The sequence below is a fragment of the Podarcis bocagei genome, assembly GCF_964188305.1.
Source record: "Podarcis bocagei genome assembly, chromosome: 5".
Taxonomy (NCBI): domain Eukaryota; kingdom Metazoa; phylum Chordata; class Lepidosauria; order Squamata; family Lacertidae; genus Podarcis; species Podarcis bocagei.
The window spans coordinates 30,154,447-30,165,597 of record NC_138129.1 but is presented as its reverse complement, the minus strand read 5'-3'; the positions used below and the strand labels follow the sequence as shown (position 1 = coordinate 30,165,597).

The window sequence follows — 11,151 nt, the reverse complement described above, 5'->3', positions numbered from 1 at the left end:
TTCTACCAGTCACTTTGAGACCCCCAGATGAAGTGAAAAGTGAGATAGAAATATTAAATAAATACTGACTTCTTCACTCAGGGGCTTCTGGAGCTTTTTCTGGGATTGTCTGGATCCATTTCAAACAGGGTTTCTGTTACAGTTTCCCTTACAATACTCAACAAAAAGATGTCTTGACTGTGGTTCTGGGTGCCCTCTCATGCATGCAGAGCCCAACAGGCCTGGACAGCAGCACTCTGCGTGATTGTGTGCTCTAGTAAATCTCACACAATTCTCTGCAACATAAAGGAAATCCTCTATAGACATGTTGATGAAAGTATTCTCAGGCAGAATCTTTGAAATGCAGTGATCTAACTGAGAATCAGTATTTGTGATGACCCCACTTTACCCAACACTGTTGAACATGCCAAATAGATTGTATGCAAATGAAAACAAACAAGAGCTTTTAAGTTCACTTCCCCCTTCCCTTTCCTTATATGCCTGTAGTAGCAACCTATTGTTTTCCAGAGTAAGATTTTTATGAGCAGTGACACTGATTTTTTTCCAGTTAAATTGTACCACATCATGGTTTCACAATTAGGGAAGTTCCACATAGGAACTATAAAAGTTCATTTAAGATGCTCCCTATAATGACTATGAAGCCAGCAGCAGGGTCATAGACTTTCTTAAGATCTACTGAGAGCCAGTGTGGTGTAGTGGTTAAGAGTGGTGGACTCATAATCTGGGGAACCGGGTTCGCGTCTCCGCTCCTCCACATGCAGCTGCTGGGTGACCTTGGGCTAGTCACACTTCTTTGAAGTCTCTCAGCCCCACTCACCTCACAGAGTGTTGTTGTGGGGGAGGAAGGGAAAGGAGTATGTTAGTATGTTAGCCGCTTTGAGACTCCTTCGGGTAGTGATAAAGCGGGATATCAAATCCAAACTCTTCTCTTCTTCTACTACAAAAGAAATTTATGCAAGCCAGTGCTTAAAAACTCCAAGATAAATATGAAAACACCCTACAGTTGTTCCATTTTATATGTGTATACTGTTGTATATGTGTATACTGTTGTTCTGTAAGTCACTCTGAGTTGAGTAAAAAAAGAGTAACTAATAAATTTAATGAATGAATGAATGAATTAACAATATGTATCTTGCATTCCTATTTATTTATATTGTTAGCTGCACCACAATTTCCAAATGATGAAAGATTTCAGGGCTGTCAGCATATATCTTGGGCTTGATTTCCTTTGAATGAAGGTTACTGGAGACAGTGGTGTCTTTGTGATATATAGTTTTATTTACACACCTATATGCAAGCATTAGATATATATGCATTAGATGGAAGAGTCCCATGCATTAGATGCATTAGATGGAAGAGTTCACAGCATTAACACTTCAACAGATCTTGCTTCCCTATAAGATTTCTAGGGAGGCCCCCAAACCCATAGCTTTGGACTCAGCATGAACAGCAAGGCAGGCAGGTCTCCGTGTCTTTTCCCAGCCCAGTTCAAGATGAGACTGGTCCAGATCTATTGGTCTCTTAACACCAATGACATCATCTCATGCTGCCTTTGGTTGATATAGCCTCTTTATATGTGGTAGCGTCCCTCAACTGGACTTTGACAGAGGTTAGAATTGCTCTGCCCCTCTGATAAGCATACACTAGGCTAAAGCAGTTGCATTATTTTTATGATTATAGTGGTACCTTGGTTCTCAAATGCCTTGGTATTCAAACACATTAGTTCTCAAACACCGAAGACCCGGAAATAAGTGTTTTTCAGAAGCCGAATGTCTGGTGCAGCTGTTGGCTATTGTATCCGGGGTGCCTGCACCAATCAGAAGCTGTGCCTTAGTTTTCAAACTTCCGGAACAGATTAAGTTTGGTGCTTTTGTTTTTGCTATTTATTTTGCATTTTTGTTTTTGAGGCTTTTTTGGTTAATTTGTTTTTGTGACTGTGTGGAACCCAGTTCAGCTACTGATTGTGTGACTGTGGAAATGGATAAGCCTCACATCCAAACAATGACTATCATCAATGCAGGTAAGAATTTTTATTTTTTTTTAATTTTTATCATCTACAACACTGTCTTATTTATTTTATCGTACAGTATGTTTATTATTGCTTTCATTTTATGGATCTATGGTCTTGTTAGATAGTAAAATTAATATTAAATTGCTGTTTTAGGGGTTGTTTTTAAAAGTATGGAATGGGTTAATCCATTTTGCATTACTTTCTATGGGAAAGCGTGCCTTGGTTTTGGAACGCTTTGGTTTTGGAACAAACTTCTGGAACAGATTAAGTTTGAGAACCAAGGTACCACTGTACAATGAATTCAAATAATATCTACATATATTCACACTCTAGGTTTCTGTTAGACATCCATAGCTTAGGCAATAATCCACATATGATACCGAATAAATCAATTAATGAAGATGAAGAAAATAAAACCAAAGCAAGCTGACACTACTGGGGCTGTATTAGCCACCACTTCCAAAAGCAGAAAGACCTGTGTGTGCCAAGAGCAGAAGCCCAGGCAGGAAGCAAATAACAATCAGCCCTTGAAAGAAGTGTCCTGAAAGAACTGCTTGGGAATCCAACCTCACCTTCTTTGGGTAACTTAAGATCTGGCTGCCCTGAGGGAAAGCAGAAGCTAGGGAGCAAGTGTCATCAGCTCCTGAAATCAGCCTGAGAATATTTTGCATCATTCATTGTGTTAGTAATTTAAATTATAAGCTGCCTTGGAAGTAAGAGTATATAAACATGACAAATAAATCTTCCCACTTGTCCTCCCCCCCCCCCAAGATTAATATATGTGTGGTAATGGCATAAGATGTGGGACGCGGGTGGCGCTGTGGGTTAAACCACAGAGCCTAGGACTTGCCGATCAGAAGGTCGGCGGTTCGAATCCCTGCGACGGGGTGAGCTCCCGTTGCTCAGTCCCCGCTCCTGCCAACCTAGCAGTTTGAAAGCACATCAAAGTGCAAGTAGATAAACAGGTACCGCTCCGGCGGGAAGGTAAATGGCGTTTCCGTGTGTTGCTCTGGTTTGCCAGAAGCGGCTTAGTCATGCTGGCCACATGACCTGGAAGCTGTACGCCGGCTCCCTCGGCCAATAAAGCGAGATGAGCGCCGCTACCCCAGAGTTGGCCACGACTGGACCTAATGGTCAGGGGTCCCTTTACCTTTTAATGGCATAAGATGGCACCAACCCTATTGTTTCCCAGAATGTTCTCTGCATCCTCCACATTCTGGTATACTGGAGTTTGTTTGTTTGTTTGTTTGTTTGTTTGTTTGTTTGTAAGACTCATAAACAGGCTGAGCCCTAGCGTTTCAATTGTCACGTCAAGTATCACTGGGAACTGAACTACCTATCCTCTTGGATCCTTCATACTGGACAGAACTTTATGCAAGCTGTTTACAACATCTAGGTTTTCAGCAACTTGTTTTTGTTTATGAATTTTCACACAACTTGATAACGCTGACTTGGCTCACCCTGTGTGACGTTAGTGCAATTCAGACAATCATTGCCAGATGTGTCATTTTAAAAAGTTGTTTGCTTATTATTATTATCAATGTCAATGTGCCATCTGGTATGGAGAGCATCTTGCTCCATGACTTGTATCCTTCAGTCCTTGAATTTTGCCACTATGATATACACTTATGAAGCCTAAAGCCACAGTATTATATTTTTCTGTATCAGCTAACTGGCATCTAGTTTCCTTCCAGGTACAGTTCAAGGACTGAAGACTAAATTTTAATACTGGTATTTTATAATAAAGATTAATACCGTAGTGATAGGGGCTAATCCTACTAAACAATGGTGCATTTAGAAATTAATAGAATTTATGCAATTTCATAGAAGGAAAGCCAATTAATTTCCCATTGAAATCACCCCAAATAAAACGAAATAGTCTATTAATTTGCACCCAACCTGTTTCCACATTAATCTGCCAAATAATGACAATTTTCATTTAAGTATTTAAATATGCATTTCTAAACATATTTTCTCTCAAAATACATGCTTTAAACATATTTTGATACTTTTGACATCAAAACTAAAAGCCAGTGGATAGCTTAGACTGAACACCACTTTCCTGTACGTAGGCATCATTGAATTCAATAGAACTTCTTTCTGAGTAGGCATGGTGAGGATTGCACTGTAAGTTCCTATCTGGACATTAGTCTTGGTGGTTCAGATCAGGTCAATTTGTATTGAAATTCACAAAGATCAATTTCCTAAAGCATCTCTAAATGAGGCCCAAATTGTTGTAAATAACAAACAAACAAAAAGCTGGTTGCATGTTCTTGTTTGAAAGAACATGAACTGTATTATGCATGAGCAGTGAATTGGGAGGACTAGCATAAAGCAGAATTGCAGAATTTTATAAATTGCTGACCGAAACATTGTTTGAGGTATGCTAGATAGTAACCTACTCTCCTCATGCCCCAAACTCCAAGCATGATCCCAGTTGTAGGGTTAATACTAGTGGTTCTCAGCTTCCCATGACCCCAGTTAGTAGTAAATTTCAGGGTTTATTTCAGCTTCAGTTTATCATTAACTGCCCAGAACGCATTGCTTAACGGGAAGAATGCAAATGATATATGCAAATGATATAAATTATAGCTTTTTACAGGGTGTTTGTGAGGATAAAATATAAACCCGCCAAAATAAATCTAGACACACAGGGTTTTTTTTGGAAATGTTATATTTTTACAAATAGGCAGCGTAGGGCTGCCGTACGTCCGGAATTTCCTGGACATAACCGGGATTCGTTCGTTGAAAACTTTTGTGTCCAGATTTTCACTCTTTGAAATATGGCAATCCTAATGCAAAGTGAATATGGGCTAGCTGGCAAACATTCAGATAGCTGTTATAGAATAATTAGTTTCTCAATCAACAAAGGAGATAACATGCTCTTGGAGCAATACTGGTAACTGCAAGAACTCAGTCTTCAGAATCATTATTTACTTTCTAGCTTTAAGTTTCCTTCTTAGTGCTACATACACAAGGTACTGTGCACACACACACCACATACATAGACAGACAGACAAACAAACACACACGAAGTTTGTCCGGTTGCTTGCACAAGAAATGTATCTTCTTGCCATCAGTACCGATTAGGTTGGCTATCTTTTCACGATAGAACAAAGTAGAATTCCTTTAAGACTACCTGAGGTTACTCCTTTCATAAATGCTATGCGGACTAATATTTTTCATAACTATAGCTCCTTTTAATAAATAACTCCTTTTGAAAACCTTCACTACAGTCCTAAAAAGGCCAAGACAAGCCACATGCCACAAAGGTTACATTCTGTCATGAGTTTTTCACACAGAGACTGCACATGGAAACTTCTGCATCTCAGCTCATTCTTTCTTTTTTTGACAGACTTCTGCTTATCCTGACAGTTTCCCTTGGGAAACTCTGATCTTTACCATGGAATTGGAGCAAACATCAGTTTCTCTGCGGATTGAAGTTTGCTCCAATTTGGTGCTAAAGAGGGGGTTTTCCTGGAGAAAGCGGTAGAGCAAACAGAAAACCACTCAGACTTGTGTCTAGAAAGCATGTGACAAGCAGTAAACTACCCAGACCCATGCGTCCTAGGCAGATGTGTGGCTGAGCCGTAAAGCATTCTATAGGTCATCCTAGAGATGATTAAGGAGTGTGCATTGAGATGCCCTCTTCAATTAGTATATTTCCCCTCTTTGTGCCAGCCTGGCAAAATGCCCACCACAACAACTTAGGACATGTGTGAGCATCCTTGCCATGGCTGAGAAGAGCAAATGAAGTATCTGGAATTGTCTACCAAATACGCTTTCCAGGACAAGCATCGGGGACTAATGTTTCAGTGTGATGTGTAACTTAGCACTACTTACTCAGATTCAGTTTCACTCCTAACCCATAAATCTCTACATTTTAGCAGCAGCTGAAGTGCAAACTTAGTATCTGGTCATTCTGCTTTAAACCAGTTTACATAGCACTTACTGTACTTTTCAGTGTATAAGATGAGGTTTTATAATAAAAAAAAATATGTTCAAAATTGTGGGTCATTTTATACATGGACACAATCTCCCCCCATTTTCTTAATCTGGAGTTCCCAAAAATAGGGGGTGTCTTATACATTGGGGGGGGGAGTGTTATACATGAAAAAATACTGTAAATCCATTGGTTTTGCTACAGATGGTTTGAGCTAAATTGATTTCAACAAGAGCTCAGCTGGTTTATGTGAGCCTAAATTCAATATTTGCAAAAATTTAAATATGTTCTGTTAAATTAGTTCAGCTAGTGTAGTTTTATTAACCCGGACAAAGTCTTAACAGGAGCAATCAGCTGGCCCAGGCTATGTTCCATATTAAGATGTGGCATTGTGCCAGTGAATTTTCCAGAATGGAAAAATGCCCTAGAGTTGAAATATATTATTGGTAAGAAGGCGTGATCACAGACTTTCACTGTGCATTTCCCTACTGATAGAGCTTTGCTCTGTGGTCGTCTTTTTCCCCCTGTCAACAAGTTTAAAAACTAATATTTAATGCCAATGAACAGACTCATTGCTCTTTACAAATGAACTGAAAGGAGAGGACAGAGAAGTCCTAGAGAGCTGCTCCAGAGAAGGTAACTATGAAATAATTTGTATTGAGAGATCAAGGCCATCTGGAGGCACTGAATAATATGAATAATTGATATATGTCTGGTTTTCCTGAAACGAATGGATTCTGATGCACTTGCAAAACAGAAGGGAATTTATTATACTTAACGAATTATGCGCGTCATATCTAGAACACACTGATAGCCATAATGCATCACAGAACCGAAGCCCTTTGACTCCAGTGAGCTTCTGCACTCATAATTGTGATGGACTGTGATCAATCAATGCAGACTAACTGTAACAGATAGGATTAGTTCTGAGTTTAAGAACTGCATAAAGGGCTAGATGGAAAAAGAATGAAGCAAAAATATATGTATATGAGTGGTGTTTCGAGCTTAAGTTGGGGTTTTTTAAGGCCTATTTCTTAAATAACATGAATCTTATAGTACATATTCAATGTGGGATGGTTTTAACATTCATGAATAATGATTAAAATGTACTATATCCTGCACACAGACATACACATCACACACAAGTCTTTGCACCTTGTCTTCTCTGGGATTATGTGGTGAGAATTGGTTTGAATGTGTTCTCAATATGTAACATTCCCAAAGGTAGACGGGCATATAAAAATTATTTAAAAGTCTGAAAACAAATCTTTTCTGTGTTATTGTTTATTGATAGCTGTCAAAACCATAGAACTGTAGAGTCATTTTCCCCCCCTAATCAATTGGGTAATAAAACAATTTGCATAATTAAAGCAGGCCATAACTTGTTGTGATGGGGGATACAAACCAGCATGAAACTGATTTCATTGAACCTTAGCATACTTGACTATGTGTGGGATTGTGGTTAACATGTTTTGTGCAAAATATTATGGAGATATTCCACAAAGCAACAAGTGTTGGTTTGTGTTTGGTTTGAACGTGTTCATTGTTTCTAAATAGTCTCACTCACCTTTTTACTATACTGGATTTCAAGACAGTGTACAAGTTCAATTTAAAAACAGAAAACAAGAAGTGGGGCACTGAAATAAAATGTTACTATGTAGAGTGATTCAGCCCCTCCGTTCCATCATTTCTCCCCAAATATTTATCTCCCCATCCTCCTGCAACAGTCCAAAAGCATCCAGTGTGCACTGAGCACCCACAACCTATCTTAATTTGGCTCTGGGTTTTTTCAGGGTGGGGAGCTCCATTATGGTTTTAAGGAGATGTGTCAAATCTCAGCTACAATAAAATACTGGATCTCTCCATTTATTTATTTATATACATAGCTCTCACCCCTAACTCTGGGGATATTTAAAAATAGCTTCTTAGTGTGGCCCTGTATAGGGAAGCTTTTTAAGGTTTAATGTTTTTATATATGCTGGAAGCCACCCAGAGTGGCCAGTGCAACCCAGTTAGATGGGTGGGGTACAAATAATAAATTGTTGTTGTTGTTGTTAATATGACTGAGTTTAAATGTGTTCAGCAGTTTTTATGGGACTAAGTTGATATTTAAGAATGGATAAACTTGGAACTGTTTGACTTGGAAATGGCTGCTTAAATTTGATCACCACTGGAATTTTTCAGTTGATTTGATAGTGTTCACTTGGGTTTAATTGTTTGTTCATGGATTAAAGAAAGCTGATACTTTACTTTCCTCTTGCCTTATGCAAGCAATCAGGTGCTTTGTATTTTCTCTTATGTATGTCTTCACAATGCTTCAACAATAACTTCAATTGTTTCAGCAAAAGACAATGACAAATATTTACTTTACAGTAACAAAGAGAAATTGCAAGAATGCAACATAGCAGGAACAGGGCATAGGGATATAAAAGGAGCCCCTTTCAATTCTATTTTAATTATTTGCACATTGACAACAGTTTACAGTTTACATTCCCTGTTCTGGTATACCAGATTTTTTTTTAATTGTAGAAGCCAAATCATAGTTATTTCAATTACATTGCATGTAGTTTCTTCCTGGAGCCAGTCAAAAATATAGTTAAACAGATCTTGTCATAGCAACAAAATTTTAAAGGTGTTTCCTATCTTGTGGCAGTGGTGATAATATTCTGGCTACTTTGCAGAACTCTAGCTCAATGGTTGCCATTAATTTGATTTGAACTGATTTTATAATGAATTGCTTTTAGAATTCTGTATTATTTTACTGTTGTTAGCCGCTCTGAGCCTGGCTTCAGCTGGGGAGGGTGGGATATAAATAAATTTATTATTATTATTATTATTATTATTATTATTATTATTATTATTATTATGCAAGGTTAATCAGTAAATGAAAGTGAGATTGCTATTTTTGCCCTATTGTAATAATTTTGCCTCTTTAACCCAACAGCCTTTGCTTCCTTTGACCCCATACTGATGTGAGTAACTGAGGTTATTGCAAACAGAGCAAGGCAACAACAACAACAAAAAGTTGGCATCCTTTTTGATGCCTTTTTATCTTCTAAAAAACTCATCCAGAAGTGAATCCAGGGCTTTCTAGAGGGTTTGTGAGCTTAAGGTCTTACATTCTCTCCATTCTAGCAAAGGTGACAAGTTGGAAGGACAGAACGAAACGCTGCAAAAATATTTGTATACTTTGACATTATATGCACTACCCTCTTTTCCCTCAGGTATATGTGACTGATACAAAAAATTAATACGGTGTTATTTTCTTTCTCTCTCTCACCAGAATGGAATATAGGAACTTCCTCCTTGGCTTCCTTCTCTGCTGCACTTTGCTCATAACCAGCTACTCTTACATGGTATTTGAGGAAAAGCAGAATGCCGTCAACAGTACGGTAAATAATAACAAAATCAAGTTTCCGGATCTCCCACCTATCTCAATAGTAGGTCAGTAAAGTCTTCTGTTTGGAATCTTAAAAACAGAACTGGGAGGCATGCAACTTCTGAAAGAAGAACTCATTGTGTCTCTTTTACCTCTGCCTCTCTTCTGGTACTCTGTAGCCCAGCCTTGATCAACCTGGACCTAATCTGGAACTGAGCTCTGCCATTATTTATTTATTTTTAAAATAAACTAATACCGTCATTTCAGGCAAGTAGGAGTGGAAAGGAACACCTCTCAAATTCAGCTGATTAATTTTACGTTTTCAAAAACAAAAGCCTATACTCCTATTAGATACTGAGTGACTGAATCCATGTAAATCCCTTAGCTATCTTTGCACTTTAGCTCAAATCATCGCAATCCCACCAATGCCTCTGTCATCCTTAAAAAAAAGCATAAAGCTATGGGGTAGCTTTCCAGGACTACTCAAACTGAACCCATATGAACTCCACCACATCACAGAGTTACCAGATGAGTCAATCAAAACTTCAAGGCTAATTTTATAAAGGCTCTTCATAGGCATTCTGGGATTAATAGAAACACATTTACATTAGCCATCTGTTCACAAATAGCTAATTGAACTAAATTGAGAGTAAAGTAAATTTGATATTGGGAAAGCTCAACATCTAAGCAAAATATGGCTTTCATAATTGACCTGAATCTGCTATCATTTCAGAATACAGCCTACCCAAGTTAAGGATTGTCATGACTTCTAAATGCTTGGGAATAAATCACAGAACATTGCAAAAGACAATAGTGGAATTCGCTTTCCTTTATAATGCTCTTGAATGAGAACGCCAGCTATATCGGTTGGAATTCCATGTAGCACTATTCTGAACATTCTGTCTGCAGAAGCATTTCAGCTCGCCAGATGGAATGATTCCCCCTCCTTCCCATGTGCTGTTCTGGAGGCTTTCTCTCTCACACACAAGGTAATTTCAGGGACACAAGGGGAGAAGATGAGGGAAAGCTCCATTGTGCAAGTGGAAGCCCTTGCAAGGGTTTCTGCAGATGTGGCTCCTTAGGTGAATCCCACCCAAAGTATTTTTGTAAACCATCATCATACTGTAGATCATAGAATATAACTGAAGGGTGCAGTATAAAAGTAATGTAAAATAAATCTCAGTAATTACCTTGACTGCTGAAGTCAGGTTCACTACTACCAGAATGGAGCAGAATTGTGTTCTATTTCCTCTGACAAAGTCAACTGGATCTCAGTTATCTCTTGCATGAGGTTTGGTAGAAGACGTGTTATCACAATCCATCTGTAATGGCAACGAAGTCCACTTTGGAAAAATGAAGATATACAGGCAGTTGCTAAAATTAGATGTCTTGGAATGGGTCCAGAACCACCAGGCCATAGAACATCCCCTGCCTAGCCTCCTCTTTGGTTCTTTCCATCCCAAAGTGAGCTGCCAAGGAGCAATAGATCATTTCTATGTATCCGGCACAGAAGAAAAGCAAGCCATCTGTGGAGGAACACCACAGTATTATCAGAACAAACAAGCAGCTCACTTTTCTTCCTTGCTCAGTACTGAGGAAACAACTGCTTTCCAAGATCCATTCTAGCTAGCTTTTCAGATGCAATGGTGGGAAGGATAGCAACAACTGCCCAAACCTCCAATGATACTTTCAGCTTCTCTACCCAGTGGACCTGCACATGCGAGAATGAATGGGTGATGGCAGAATAGGGCATGTGTGTATATGAGAGTGTGTGAGAGAGAGAGAGAGAGAGAGGATGAAGGGGAGAAAGGAGGGAGA

The 11,151-nt window shown here is 38.8% G+C and overlaps 1 protein-coding gene and 1 long non-coding RNA gene across 7 annotated transcripts in view; one reads left to right on the top strand and one right to left on the bottom strand.

The window, feature by feature from the left end:
- The window catches only part of ASIP (agouti signaling protein), a 95,559-nt gene that overhangs the window by 74,649 nt on the left and 9,759 nt on the right, over positions 1–11,151 (top strand). The window contains exon 3 of the mRNA XM_081196777.1: positions 9,238–9,398. Coding sequence (XP_081052903.1) covers positions 9,238–9,398 — 161 coding nt within the window. The remainder of the gene's footprint in view (positions 1–9,237; positions 9,399–11,151) is intronic.
- Positions 1–11,151, bottom strand: part of LOC308588390 — a 92,829-nt gene that overhangs the window by 74,740 nt on the left and 6,938 nt on the right. For 5 of the 6 annotated variants that reach the window (XR_014008692.1, XR_014008693.1, XR_014008694.1 and 2 more), the window contains exon 2: positions 10,524–10,655. This is a non-coding gene — a long non-coding RNA (uncharacterized lncRNA). Of the gene's footprint in view, positions 1–65; positions 276–10,523; positions 10,656–11,151 lie in introns of all 6 variants that reach the window. The other variant, XR_014008696.1, reaches the window with a different exon arrangement.